We start from the raw sequence: 15,834 nt of genomic DNA, 5'->3' as shown, positions 1-15,834 counted from the left end.
AAAAATGTCTACAGTTACCAGTTATCATGGCTTGTTATGATTCGGAACAGTTTTTGCCTTTCTTTTATCATTGTTCGTTATCTATTGAGAGCGATTTTCGTAAACCCTGCTTTTTTGGAATTTGAGACAAAGTGATTGGAGGTTGATCCGATATGCACAGCGTCGTCGGTATTTGATATAATGTTTAGTTGAGTAATATTATTGTATTGATTCTTACTATCATTGGAATAGGAATATCTTGCGCGTATCTTCTGGATGAAATCGGTTTCAAATGCGCCATTCAGACATTCTTAGGCTTTGATAACATACAACAAATCCCCCAATTATGTAGGAGTGGTCGATTGCCGGTACTGGTCGAATTTCGGCACACCGACGTTTTGACATATGCGTGCGCTGTACATATAAAAATGTTCTTTTTGTGCTCATTACCGAGGCCTACAGAATTCATTGCTTCGTTCAGCGGTGAAACCCTTTTTCACAACAAGTAAAAACCTACTCGGAAGTTTGTTTCGGTCATTTGTATACAAATTTAATCCATTTGGTGATTCAATATTGAATGCCACCGTTCACCATTTAAGCCTTATTTTCTTTTTTTTATGGTTAAATGGTTAAATTCTGGCTATTCGCCACAATGTAAGTATAATTAAGAATCATCGAAAGCTCGTATAAATACGACTGCCTATGATCGCATATCAGTTCCATCCTTGCTGGATTTTCTATTATTATGGGACAAATATAAGATTGTGGGCAGTATAATGTTTTTATTTTCATTGTTATTTGCATAACACCCCCATTTCATATTTCTCCGTTTTTAGTGAGTTTTACAGAGTGCCAAAAACTGACTATCTTGTTCTAAACGGCAAAACACTTAACAAGTTACTTTAAGACTTGACTGTATAGAAAAGCATTTCAAGTAGATCCTAGATAAGGTTGCCTAGGGAAAAAATCTGCAACTAAGAATTCTCAGCATCAAGAATAGGAAATGTTAAACCAGTAAATGGAAAATGCAAGGAAAATCAACATTTGGAATCTAAGTTGCAGTAATGTTGGTGTTTACGGACAATCGTAATTTAAATCTATTAGATTTTTCATGATATAAATGTGTTAATATCGATTCCAATTCCATTCTGGGAGAACGATTTCTTTACCCATGAATTTGTTCTCAGGAAAGATTACGAATCTGTAGCATGAAGTGAAAATCAAACTTCCGAACTCTTTTCTTGTGTTTATGAATATCGCTAAAAACTTCTTAAAGGGGCTGGCACCTCCCGGATTCCCGCATTCAACTGAATAACAATATCAATATGCTTTTGAGTGAACTTTGCCAACCTTATTGTTCAAATTCATGAAAGAAGACCTATTATCTCTCTGAGCCAATACTCTCAAGTTTCTTAAGAAAACATCTCAAACTTCTGGAGCTATCAATGCGAAAGACAGTTAAACCGCTAATTGAATTGTCAAGGATGCTCCCATCTGAAACTCCTTTCTTCACGAATTCTAATCACGCAACAATGTTTCCACAACTAAATTGAAACTTGTCAAAGTGTAGTACCGCCCGCTGCTTGCGTGAATCGTGCGCGCAGTAGTGATAGAGGTGTCGTTTAACGTGTTGTTAGCGCGTCAAATGGAAAAACTTTTAATTAAAATTTGCAACTACGGTACCCGAGTAGTCGCATCGCGGCGGCGGTTGATTCCGTTTTATCAGTGGCGAACTCTGCGAACCACAGATAGTGCACAATGGATGCTGTTGTGTTGCGGGTTGCTCAACCGCGTGCTTTGCGAGTGTATACTCCGCCGTCAGTTTAACGTCCGCCACAGCACCGCATTATTACTAGATTTCATTGTTTCGAGCATTATACTGTTTGCGGGAAAGCAACGTAGAAGTTGTAGCTTCCAAGCAGGGAAAACTGCTAACAAACTTTCACTATTCGCCAGGCATTTTAAAGGCAACCATAAATGGGTACCTCTTTGCAACAAATGAGCCGAAATTGAAACCTTGACATTCAGACTGCACCAGGGAAAGAAACAGTAGAGGTATTTGTTGTGCTGCCGCTTCCAGATTAATTGCATTGGTTGGGACTTCTTGGGAGATACGCTCAGCTGAGTTCTTCCCTGGATCGGATGAACAATTCAACCAGCAGCGTGAACTTTGAGTGTTGGATGGGATGTGGAAGGTGTTTCGCGCATGATCCAACATTCGGAACTCCTGCTCGCTTGCATTGAGCATGAGTGTCGATTTGTTTTGATTGGCAATTTTACTATCGGGCCACACTATGAAAGAAAACTGGAAATTCATCAATCAACAGCCCACGCAAGTGTGTCACCGTGTCACTCGGGTGGACTCGTGCAACATAGGAGAATGAGTACCCGTTCGCTCATCTACTCCGTTCGTCGTTGACGTAGCCGTCTCTGGTCCATTCAGGTTGAGGTGGGCGCGCCACATCCGAGATTAGTTGTGCTTCCATCAGTTGAAAGCGGTACGTGCACGTGGTCAGAGTCGATGTAACTCGGTGGAACAGCAGCTGTAGAAATTACGTTTCGCTTCGCGCGCGAATTACGGAACCTGTGTATTTATTCTGGAGATTAAGCACTCTATTGTTTGGGATAACCCTGAAGAATCCTACATATGTTTACTCAACCAACAAACGGATGGGTTGTTGGGGAAGAAGCCCTGAAGTTAGGCAGAGGGATTGTTTGTTCGCCGTAAATTTGATTGCATCCAGCATGTCCAAACATAGCGAAAAGGATTATCTCAAGAAAGGATTACTGCTGCCCGATTGGTGATGGAGCTTTCTCATCTCTACGCGTGGTTTTAATTAAATGAATGTTTGTGGAAGTGGTGGCTCTCCAAAGGATATCCTTTTCAATGCAGTGAGATTGGAATCAGCTTCGGTGATTGATAAAGTGCTTCCTGCGGCTTGTTTCCGGAAGTGCCAGTGCAAAGTTTGCGAAGATTAGTGGTGGACTCGTCGTCGCTTTCGGCGACCGCAGGGGGGTGGTGCTTGGCATGCTTTCGGGTGGCAGAAAAACCCTACCCTGCAATGAAACCGACTGAAGTTTCATGGGTGGAATTTGTTATGTGTCCAATGGTACCGTCGAAGTGGTCACCTTCAAAGTGCAGGATCTGGACAGTGCTGTTGTTGTTGATTTTATCACTGTTTGTCGTTTGGCCGCGAGTGCTGTTGTGTTCAGTGCAGGAATTACCGCCACAAGCTTGGTGACTAGTGCTGGTGTCATCGCTGCTGTTGCTTTACACCCAACGTCATCTCGTGCACTCGTCGGAAGTGATGGTAGATCCACTTAAAATCTTCTGGGTACTCACAAACAGCACGTATCTAGGTAAAGTAGCTTTGTTCAAACGAGCATCTGCTGGAATGTTCTATCTAGTGTTGGTACTTCTGCTCAAATGAGCCAGAGGCAAGCATCGTTAACCTGCACGATTTAGCAAAAGGGTGCGAGAAAAGTGTCGTGTGATGTCGAGTGGAAAAAGTTTCATGCTTTGTATGAGGATGACCATTTGGCCACCACGTGCGGAGATTATTAAGAGCTGGATCGTTTAATCGGTTGACTTTTATTGCTCTTTACTGCCGAATGGCGTCCTTTCTCCGGTTGCATGACCGTAAAACGTTGCGATGGTGACCGCATTCTAACGGTCTCATTAGTGGGTACTGTGATTTTTGTGGCATCTGAACGTTCGACACATTATTGGTGGGTGAAAAATTATTGATTGCCGACTACACATGAGTTAAGTGAATGAGATAATTGATTTCATAATATGATGTAAACAGTGAACCGTGCGTGATGGCACTTCAACCCGAAAGTCTGAGTTTGTTTCACTGATATAAATTGATCATTTAATGTTTTGCTATAATTTTAGGTTCCATGATCAATACATCAATGTTCTTTCCTAAATCTATGTTCCTTTACATTTTTACTTCTTATATACAAATGATTTGAAGATTTTATTCAAGAACTCTATACCAGAAGCAATCAGATTGTGAGATAATATACTTATATTGTTTGCAGTAAATATTGTAGATACTTCATTCAACGATGTTCATCGAGTTTATAATAAGATATTTGTCATAAATTATAGAAAGCAGCATTATGATCTCGTCGGTTTCGTGCCATACTGGCACAACTAAATAAAATCCCGTTTTTGACATTTTGATGGTAAAGCACGAAAAATGGTATGAACTTTCTCCTGACAAAAACTCAGGTCCAAATTCACAATGCATTAAAAGTTATACGTATTTCAAAATTTGACGATTTTTTTTTAATTCGTTGTAAATCCATGATTTTGTTGATTTTTCTAAAATTTCAATAATTCATTTCAACACATGCAGAAAGATCTGTGAAATTGGAAATTATAACAAAAATATAGAAATTTCTTTTTTAGAGTCAAAAACAGTTCATTAAAATTTGCAGATAGGCTGTATTGCACGAAACAGTCAATATGTCATATCTTCGCCATTTAGATAGAAATCTATCTTATTAAATGCACCAAATGTGACAATAGATTTTTTGGCCATACAGTAAATGTATTGATAATTTAGAATTCGCTGGCTGAACAATAATTATATTCTTAAAACATTTGCTTTTAATATTAATTTTTGTAATGTTTGATTACAAAGGACACCAGGGAAAGGTGTAAAATGGATAGCAGGGGCACAGTATTTTAGCCCAAACATGGGGTTTCAACAATCGCGTACCGAAAATAATTTCAGGCAAAATATTACAGTGCTATGAAATCTAGGTGACTTCATCGGAATTGTCCGATTAGTTAAGAAAACTAAGAGCTAATATTTGGAAGATGACCTAATTAATTTTTGAACGATCAGCTTGCTGTGAATATTTGATACATTGCGAAACTTCTAAATCTATTCTAATCTAATCTTCATGTCGTTCCAATTTAAGTAATACGTTTTGCCGAAGCAAAGACGAGATGTTTTAAAATCTTGAAGAAAAAAACATTAATGTTATCAAACTCCAGAACAGCATGGAATTCAGAAAAAAAATATTCCGTCAAACAGTCGATTGTAATTGTGTTTAGTGGATGACTACATGTTCCACCGAATTTCCGTAAAATTAACGTGACAATTGACTTTTTTATAATTTATAGTTAACATGCAAAAAAGTTATCGTTTTGCTCGACGCTCGACTCAATTGTCCATGTTCATATCCATATGGCATGCCCACCGTGGACAATATATATTCTCATACAAATTATAAAAAAAGACCCACAAAACTCTAGGTAGAAAAACTCGAAAATCTGATTCAAAAATTGTATCACTTGTTGATCAATTCCATTCTCTTCCTTGTTGTAAATTAGAAATAGGGGAACTAGGTTTAAAATGCGCCAGTCAGCTAATACGAGCCATTGCATTTTCTGGGTTAATAAGCTAAATTAAGTTACAAAACCGATGGCAGCTGACGCCTAAACATATTTTAAGATCAACAAATTAAAAATAATAGTCAAGACATCTATAATAATTTTTGTTAAACAAATTTGTTTTTTTCCGCCTTTTGATAAAATTTAAGCTTCCGTTCCCTTAAGGATTTTGCACTAGATAAAAACATTTTTTCGATAATCTTTGCACATGTCTGGAAAAACAAATTGGTGAAGATTGTGCCAAGTTACTAAAAAGTTAACTTTACTACATTTTTCATAGAAAAACACACGTTTTATTAAAACCTCTGCATGCAGGATAAAACGCGCCCATCTGATGTGTTTGACTATGGATGTCATAGTTTGAGAAGGGCGTGTGCCAATAATAATTTATTTTTAAATAATCTTATATATAAAAATGAAATGGTGTGTGTTCGTATCCGCAAAACTCTAAAACGGCTGGATGGATTTTTTTCATTTCTTCAGCAGAAACATTTGTTATAGTTTCCGACGGGTTTATATGATATTTTCTAATGCGAAAATTACGAGTAAAGTTGAGCAAATCATAAAAAACTAAAACTAAGAACGGTATGGAAATTTCTCATGGGCAGTGCACAACGCGCATTTTCGCCTACTATGCAGGACAACGTCTGCCGGGTCGACTAGTTATCTATAAAAAGTAAAAAAGTAAGAAATGAAAAGTGAGAAAATAAAAGTGAGAAGCTTTGAGTGATGAGAAGTGAGAAACAACAAGTGAGATAATCAATCGTGAATTGTAAGCTGAAATTTGGGATATGAGAACTGAGGAGTGAGATGGGAGAAGCGAGAAAAAAGAAGAGAAGTGAGAAGCGATAGGCAAGCAGTAAGAAGTGCGAAGTAAGATGAGATCAGGGAAAAGCGAGATGCAAGTAGTAGAGGGTGAGAAGCAATAAGCGAGATACTTTGTGTGAGATATGAGCAGTAAAAAAGCATGAAGAGGAATATGACAATTGATAAATGAGATGTGAGAAGTAAGAAAAAAGACGTGAGAGGTGCAAGGTACAAGGAGTTAAATTGCAGAATAGAGAAAAAAAAGGGCAAAACATACTTTTGCATATAAACGATAAAGACGTATAAACGATATAAACGATATAAACGATAAAAAACTGGAAAACGATCCATAAATAACATCTGAATGTTCCTTAAAATGCTACCATAAATCTATAAAATAGTTAATGAGTTTCCATAAAGAATAATTTTTCGATCCATAACTAAGCTAAAATTTAGCAATTAATTGGGAAATATGTTCCATTAACATGGTCAAGAAAAACAATACAATTCTTGCTATTTTCCCATGAACACATAACAAATGATTCATAAATCTTTGGAAAATGATCCATGAAAAACTATATTTTGATCCATAAAACTTCAAATTTGCGTATTTTTTATCGTGATGATGATCCATAATTTAAGTAATATGATCCATAATTTTAGTCAAATGATCCATAGTTCTGATTATTTGATCCATAACTTTGTTCAAATGATCCATAGTTTTGGTGATATGATCCATAAATTTTGATAAATGATCCATAGATTTTATAAAATGTGTGGATCAATTAATATAGTTTCATTGGCCTTCTTTCCAAGCATTATGGATCACATTATCAAAATTATGGATCATATGACCAAAATTATGGATCATATGGCTGAAATTATGGATCATCATCAGGATATAAATTGCGCAAATTTGAAATTTTATGGATCAATATATAGTTTTTATGGATCATTTTTCAAAGTTTTATGGATCATAAAAATATTCTTTATGGAATCTCTCGAACTATTTTATGGATTTATGGAACATTCAGATGTTATTTATGGATCGTTTTTCATTTTTTTATGGATCGTTTTTCCACATTGAACGGTGCAAAGTAAGGGCTGCCGAAAAAAAGCGAGGCGAAGAGAGAGAAGTAAATAGTGTGGAGACTACTCAGAATAGAGTTTTTTTCAGCATAGATTTTTGGGCATCCAAGAAATCCCTGGAGTAAGGGCTAAAGATCTACAAGCGTAGCTAAAGATCATTCGGACTGTCTCAATTATGGCACATGTCCTTCTGGATGTGTAGAATAGAATGAGCCAACGTAAGAGATTCTGGGTCATTCAAGAAATTCCTGGAATTGGGCCTTAAGATCTACACTCGCTAATAAAGAAGTATCAGACTGTTTTAAATGTGGTATATGCCCTTTTGGATGTGTAGAATAAAATAAGTCAGCGAGAGAGGTTCTCGGTCATCCAAGAAATTCCTGAAGTTAGGCCCTCAGATCGACACGCGTAACTAAAGTTCAGTCGGACTGTTTAAATTATGGCACATGTCCTTTTGGATGGTTAGAATATAATGAGTCATCGTAAGAGATTCTGGGTCATTCAAGAAACCCTGGAGTTAGGCCTTAAGATCTACACGCGACACTAAAGGTGTATCGGACTGTTTCAAATGTGGTACGTGCCCTTTTGGATGTGTAGAATAGAATAAGTCAACGGCAGAGGTTTTCGGACATCCAAGAAATCCCTGGAGTTAGGTCCTCAGATCTGCACGTGTAACTAAAGATCAATCGGACTGTTTTAAATGTGCAACGTGACCTTTTGGATGTGAAGAATAGAAAAAGTCAACGGCAGAGGTTTGCGGTCATTCAAGAAACCCCTGGAGTTAGGCCTTAAGATCTACACGCGTCACTAAAAATGTCTCGTACTGTTTTAAAAATGGTACATGCCCATTTGGATGTGTAGAATAGAATTAGTTAGCGATAAAGGTTCTCGGTCATCCAAGAAATCAGTGGAGTTAGGTCCTCAGATCTACACGCGTAACTAAAGATCAATCAGACTGTTTTAAATTTGGTACATGCCCTTTTGGATGTGAAGAATAGAATAAGTCAACGGCAGAGGTTTTCGGTCATCCAAGAAATCCCTGGAGTTAGGTCCTCAGATCTACACGCGTCACTTAAGATTTCTCGTACTTTTTTAATGTGGTACATGCCCTTTAGGATGTGTAGAATAGAATAAGTCAACGGCAGAGGTTTTCGGTCATCCAAGAAATCCATGGAGTTAGGTCCTCAGATCTACACGCGTAACTAAAGTTCAGTCGGACTGTTTAGATTATGGCACAAGTCCTTATGGATGGTTAGAATAGAATGAGGCATCGTAAGAGATTCTGGGTCGTTCAAGAAACCCCTGGAGTTAGGCCTTTATATCTACACGCGTCACAAGATTTATCCGACTATTTTAAATGTGGTACATAGCCTTTTGGATGTGTAGAATAGAATAAGTCAGCGGCAGAGGTTCTTGATCATCCAAGAAATCCCTTGAGATTGGCACACAAGTCTACACGAGTAACCGAAGATAAATCGATCGATTTTAAATGTGGTACATGCTCATTTTTTATTATTGAATATGATGTATCTACGGCATAGGTTGTCGGTTATCCAAGACATACCTAGAGCAAGGCCTTAAGATCTACTAAAAAATAAAAATGAAATACCCTTTGTGGTGCATAGGCACAGGGCATGTATCATATTTGAAATAATCCAATTGCTCTATGGTTACTTATGTACATCTAAAGGTCTTATTCCAGGAATTTCTTGGTCGACCAAAAACCTATGCTGGGAACGCGTTCTATTCTATGTATCACGAAGGGCATGTGCCAGTTTTGGACAATCCATTTGATCTATAATTACCAGGGAATCAATTTTTCTGAAATGCGCTTGCGAAACAAGCGACAAAAGAGAACCAACGACAAAGCTTTGTTTTTGTCGGAGATAATAATGACAAAGATCCGAAAATTTTTGTCAGCAACAAAAAAGAAGACAATCTTGTTGCTAACTTTTCATACCGTTATTTTGCATTATTTCTAGAGCAAATTTCGGTTTTATGCTATCACAGTTTCTGGTTTTATAGATATATTCGAGAATCGAACAATGATTACAAAATCAGCATCGTATTTTGGGAAATATAAGAGCATGCAAGGCAAATGATTCTTGTCATATTGTATTCGGGTTCTGATAAAGGTTTGTCGCTAGGTGCGTTTGTCAGTAACAAACACTGTTGATGACAAAGAGTATATTGTTAGGCGTTGCTCGAATATTGATTCCCTGATAATTACGCATGAGAACCTAAGGGATTATTCCAGAAATTTCTTGGACGACCAAGAACCTATGCTTGGAACGCGTTATATTCTATGGATCACATATCATATTTGAATCAATCCAATTGATCTATGGTTACACATGTAGATCGAAAGGCCTTATCTCATAGATTTCTTGGACGACCAAGAACCCATACTGTGAACACATTCCATTACATGCATCACAAAGGGCATGTACCATATTTGAAACAATCCAAATAATCTTTGGTTCCGCATATAGACCTAAACGCTAATTCCAAGGATTTCGTGGATGGCCAAGAACTCATACTGTCATTATATTCTGTGCATCACAAAAGGCAAGTCCCATATTTGAAACAATCTAATAAATCTTTGGTTCCGCGTGTAGACCTAAAAGCCTATTCCAGAGATTTCTTGGACGACCAAGAACCTATGCTGGGTACGCATTCTATTCCATGTGTCATAAAAAGCATGTACCATCCTTAAAACCGTCCGATCAATTTTTTGTTACTCATATAGACCTTATGGACTTAATCCAGAGATTTCTTGGACTATCAAGAACCTTGGATGTGAACACATTCTATGGCTACGTATCACAAAGGGCATATATCACCTTCGAAGCAGTCCGAAGCAGATCGTCGGTTACTCATGTAGACCTTAAGATCTCACTTCTTGGAAGCGTGATACATGTACCGTGCACAGAAAATCGTGATTTGGCTTCGTAATGCACAAGGTCACATGCGCCCACCAAATAAGTTAAAGAATAAACATATCTTGTATTCACACATCAACTAGTTACACGGATATTTAACAAAAAAAAATTAACATTTCATAAGCTTTCATTGCAGTGGAAACGAGAATAGGACTTTTCATAAATTGATACTTGATTCTTCTGTCAGTTCACTGCTGTTTGTTTACATTTTTAGGCTGGCGCGTTTTAGCCTCGGGGTGGCGCGTTTCAACCCGCATGGTTTGAATTTGCAAGAAAATGCAGCGCTTCAAAATAAAATCGTTTTCTCGGAATATAATTGGTTTTTCGTCCAAATTTTTATTCCGTATTATAGATGGTAAGTTAAATTAGTGGTTAGCACATTGGAAGTACATACTTTCGATTGTTATCATCGTTAAATTCGAAGATTTGCTTAGGGGGCGCATATTGACCGTCTCTCCCCTAGTTATTTCAAACTAGCTTATCAAGTACTTTTTCATGATTTTAGAATAACCCTAGCGAAAGTTCCTTTCTTTCCATTAATATAAACAAGGCTTATCCCCGAACGAACCGATTAGTGAGGAAATCTTGCAAATCGGTCCATCCGTTCTTAAGTTGTGTTGCTATTATTCGTTATTTTCTATTTTTCGGTACACCGACCCCACATATATGGGTCACTTTGGAACAATTATAAGTCACTCTATTTTGCATGTTGATCAAATGGAAATGACCCATATTAGTGTGTGACCCATGATTGTGGGGTCAGTGTACTTGTCTTGATCCGTTTTTGATTGAGTTCAATCGTAGCAAGCGATGCGTTCGGTCGCATTTTTTCTCCGGTTGACGTTTTCTGTGATTTAGATTTCAAGATTCGGATGGCTTTCCGTCAGTGTTACGCCACTAGGATTTGTGATTTGTTGTTTCCGGTGAGAAAATAAAAGTTCCCCACTAAAAACCATAAGCGAAGAGATGTCGTGTGCGATGTTCCTAGTTTCAAATTATAAAACAGTGCAGTGTTAGTGCTATGAAGATGTGAAGTTTGAAAGACATCGCACCGCCATGGTTATAGTGTTTTTTCGGTAGTAGAAGCAGATTTCTAATTTAAAGACTCATCCAATAAGTTTCGTAACAAAATCCGTAGAAAAAGAAAATTCTGAGAGAGGTATCGTTTGTATGTTAATTGTTTTGATTTTTCACTAGTCGTTACAATGTGTAATTGTCGTTTTACCAGTAAAGTTTTTTTCATGTAGACAATTTTCGGATAGTTATGATAAATAATGATAATAAGAATAATAATCAATTGGAAAATAGTTGGATAAACAGGCGGAGCTTATTGTAAGCAAATGTGACCTCGGACTGGTCGTGATGTTAGAAGGCAGTCTGAAATGGATCGTTGTAAGCAAATAAGCTGCCACGCCAATGCCACCGAAACCCAATGCGCTTTTCCAATAACTGACTGCAACCAAATGCTTGTCGGAGCCTTGCGTTGAAATTTCCCTCCAGGCTGTTACTGTCTGACGGCTACTCGATGATTTTTCGCCAAGACGCCACCATTGGGTATACATTTTCAGCATCACCACAGGTGGCGTAGGATCCTGCTAACTGCTACAAGCGCCTTCGTGATCGCTTTTCGGAAATCGCTTTTTTGTATTCAATAAAGTAAGCCCGTTAGCCCCGCCTCTTTGTGATCTGATATGGGTGTAAATATGATGTGCACTCATAACGACTAACATATGGGTGTAGCCAAAGGGATTGATTCTTTAGGGATTTTGATAGGGATTCTACAAAGAGCGGTCTCGAAGCATGGGAGATCGGAAATTCAAAGCATCCTGTGAAATTTCCTCGCAAGATGCTGAATTTGGTTCTAAGCAAAGCCCGCAGTTCACTTTTTTTATATTGGCAAATATTTGTCTTCATGACAAACAATGTACTGAAGGCTTAACAAAATACATTTGACCCAAGATGAAATTTTCTTCATAGTACAAGACATGATCGCTTGGCGTCTGTCCGTCTGAGCGACGGTCGCCGGTGGGTGAATGTTGTAGAAATTTTCCTCTAAAGTTGCGTCTTTATCAATTTGGCTGTCGTCGGCAGAAAGAACTTTTGGGCAAGATTCTTTGATTTTATTTCTTTTAGTATTTGATTTTGTTTCTGTCAGTATTTGGAAATAAAATATCGATTCTTTCCGGGTTACCATTTTCCACAAAAGAAGATCAATCCGACATTAATTTTCGTTCAAGGGCAAAACTTAATCGTTAAGCGACGACAGAAAGTTGCCCTTGGGTAGCAGAATCACAAGCGCGCGTCGGAGGAAGATGAAGCAAAAAATTTGTTCGAATGGATGAAATCACTAACAACTGCCACAGTGATGCCACCGATTTTTATTTTGGTTTGATTTTCTTTCCCCAATACGCTTTTCCAATAACTAACTGCAACCAAACTCGATGACTTTTCGGAAAGAAACCACCATTTGGCATACATTTTCAGCATCGCCACTGCATCACATGGGATTTTTGTAAACAACCCATCCTTCACATAAATTGCAGGTTCGTTGAGGTTTGATGATGACTTCCGACGCCGATGAACACCATCAATGCGATGGGTTTCCGTTGCAAATGCTACCAGTGCCATCGTTCTGCGGTTTATGCTCCGCTGCGTTCGCTTTGCGTGATATCTTGTTCGAACCGAGGATTAGATTCAAACTTGCCAGTGGCTTGATTTTGATGTCTGTGCTTGCGATTCATGCACGAGATTGGTTGTTTTACTATTTCTAAATTGGCAATTTTTAATAGTAAATGGTTAAAAATCTGTATTTTCAAACAATACAATAAAGCGTTGACTTATCCTTGATCAAATGATCCAAAAATACTAAGAATCCATCGAAAAACGACTGAAATATTAACGTTCAAAGTCTATCATATTTTCGTGACGGTCTCCGATTTTAGCAATCGCAAAGTGTACCCCAATATAGAAAAGACAAAATTAGTCCTACGTCAGAAGGCTCAACATGAGGATCGAACTCGAGTCCACTGAGTGAGAGCCCACGGCGCTGCTTCTCGGCCGTTCAACATAGTTCGGAAATCTAGCAAAATTTCCATACGATTCTTAATGTTAGTCCTTCACGACTTACTTAACCTTACTTGTGATTTTTGCATGAGCAAATAGCATAAAATCTTAATAACGAACATATTTGTAGGAGAAATGTAGAAAATCCATCCATATTTTTATTAATATAGATAGATAAAAACAACTTGCAGGCTTTCGCACATCGCATGAAAGGGTCTCCTCTGTAGTATGATTTAAGTAATTGCATCGATGAATGATCAAATAACTAACAAAAATATCGAAAAACATCGGCTCCATGTTATTTTCTCTTCCAGCCCAAATTTCTATCAAAAGGGTTAATGATTTTTCGACATTGTTACCGAATCAACTGCCAGCATAGCATGTAAAGCGCAAAACTATGCTATGATGTTGCAGGAACGAGAACCGGGTACTAAGTATATAGTTATATGACCCTTCTGCCATAGCTGAGAATGAAACGAGTGAACATGACATCATTGGCCGTTAGCCAGCTATTCGAATATCTAAGTGTTGAATTAAGCTTTTGATAATTTGTGGGGGGACCTTCCGAGTACTTCGCTGTTTATGATACATTGTGATTGTGAAGAATATGTTTTTCAACTCTACTTTTGATCTCTGAACCACAGCAGTTCAAAATTTTTCAATTTAAGTATTTTGGGTGTGGAACATAACATAAAATTAATCATTTCCTTAAATCCAGCGTTATTTCGTTGCTCCGGCCTCCATGCTCCCATTTTTCAACTCAATCATCGATAAGTGATAACAGCCAGACAGCGAATCCTTACGCCCACGCAATGGCCCGCCCCAGATTATGATTGATGTCAATCATGTCGGCCGCATGTCAGAAAGAGTCTACCCATAAGCCGGGTCCTGCCAACGACGGAGGTCCCATATATGTTATTGTCAGTTGCTTATAACTTTTTCTTCTGCTGCCAAATTGGTTATAAAGCCGTGAAAAAATCTCATTCATCTAACTACACCGCTTTTTCTGTCTTGCATCGGGAAGATGGAAGATGCCAACAAGGCGGCAGAAATCAGTCCCTCGTCAATTTATCATACTCACCTGCCGAAAGCGTACAGGGACGAAGACATTTGTTAGGGCTTTATTGTCGAGTCAGTTCGCTCCATGGTGTCGGGTTTTGCTCAAATCAATTGGTGTAAAAGTCTTTTTTCATTTTTTTCATTTATTCCATCCCATTATTTATTTATTCAGCAGAAGAAAAAGTCATAACATGGAATTAACATCTGCTCAGTAGATATTTTCTCGTTGATTTTCAACAGCACCAAGGAAGCATAAATATTGCAATGCACGAATATCCGAAAATGATGAACGGAGCGAAATAAATATTTAATTAGGAATTGGAAAAGCGCTTAACGGCTTTCACTCATTAGGGAATCGAATTTCGCCATTGACGTAGTTCCATCCATGAAACGCGACCGTAAGCTTCCATTCGTCAGTCTCATTCTGTGTTTGCCGTTCATTTTCTCCGAAGATTTTGCCATTCGTTATACCGCAGCTCAGTTTGTCAAATATATAGTAGGGTAAAATCTCTACGTTAAGCCTTTCCGAGGCGCTTAGCTGGCAGAAAAATATCTTTTTTTGCACTTTCCATTAGTTTTACAGCTTTCTGCAATATGAAAATCTTAGACGTAATATGAAAATCAACGGATGCTACACTCTACCTATTACCCTATTTTTTCTTGGAGGACATTATTCGTCTTACTGCTTTATTGTAGCGTAATTTAATCACTTATCAAAGGAAGGAATATAATACTTTCGCTGATAAGAGCCACAGCGAAGGAATCAATAGGCATTCCAAGAAAAAAATCTGTCGTAAAATTGACATCCGCCTCATCGATTTTTGTTCACTCGGGATACGTATTGTGTCTTATTCAAGGTTAATTGCGATAACATTATTTGAATGATTGCTCAGTTAAAATCACATCAATGAATTGTTGTAGGTGGAAGTAGGTAGAAGAGCTAAATATATTCCTGTACCTCATTTTTTTAGAACTGGTGGAAATTCTCATTTTGCTTCATGCTTGCTTTGACATTTTTGCTTACCGTTGGTTCTGAGCTTTGTGGTTCAGATGCGCTTTTAGAAACAGCAAAGGTGTAAAATCCAACGAAATACACAAAATGAGCTTGAGAGTTTTATTAAACCCGAGACACTTTTTGTGGTATATTACTGTTTCTTCCTCTTCAATGGCTCTACATTCCAACTGGATCGTGGCCTGCTTTTCGACTGTTACTTAGCATTTCGACGGTAATTTATTGAAAGCTTTTCTGTGCTCGCCAATTGCATGAGTATGTATCTTGTGAGGAAAATGCAATGGATACATTCGGAGAATAAAGAATATTTCACTTCCAAAAAGACCAAGATTCGAGTTTGACATGTCCGGATTAGTAATCCTTCGCCTTTGCTTGCAAATAGCTACCGGCCATCCGCAACACAAAAAAGCGTAGTTAAAATGATGGGTTCTTTGGAAACTGATTATGCTTTACGCAATCGTTGAATGTTG

At 37.9% G+C, this 15,834-nt stretch overlaps 1 protein-coding gene across 1 annotated transcript in view; it reads left to right on the top strand.

The window, feature by feature from the left end:
- Positions 1 to 2,515: 2,515 nt before the first annotated feature.
- Positions 2,516 to 15,834, top strand: part of LOC134213332 (neural-cadherin) — a 98,232-nt gene continuing 84,913 nt past the window's right edge. Inside the window, exon 1 of the mRNA XM_062692316.1 lies at positions 2,516 to 3,339. Within this exon, the coding sequence (XP_062548300.1) occupies positions 3,288 to 3,339 (52 nt within the window). The 5' untranslated portion in view covers positions 2,516 to 3,287. The remainder of the gene's footprint in view (positions 3,340 to 15,834) is intronic.

This window comes from Armigeres subalbatus, chromosome 2 (assembly GCF_024139115.2).
Source record: "Armigeres subalbatus isolate Guangzhou_Male chromosome 2, GZ_Asu_2, whole genome shotgun sequence".
Classification (NCBI taxonomy): Eukaryota; Metazoa; Arthropoda; class Insecta; order Diptera; family Culicidae; genus Armigeres; species Armigeres subalbatus.
The sequence above is the reverse complement of the archived record's forward strand: the minus strand, read 5'-3'. Positions and strand labels throughout refer to the sequence as shown.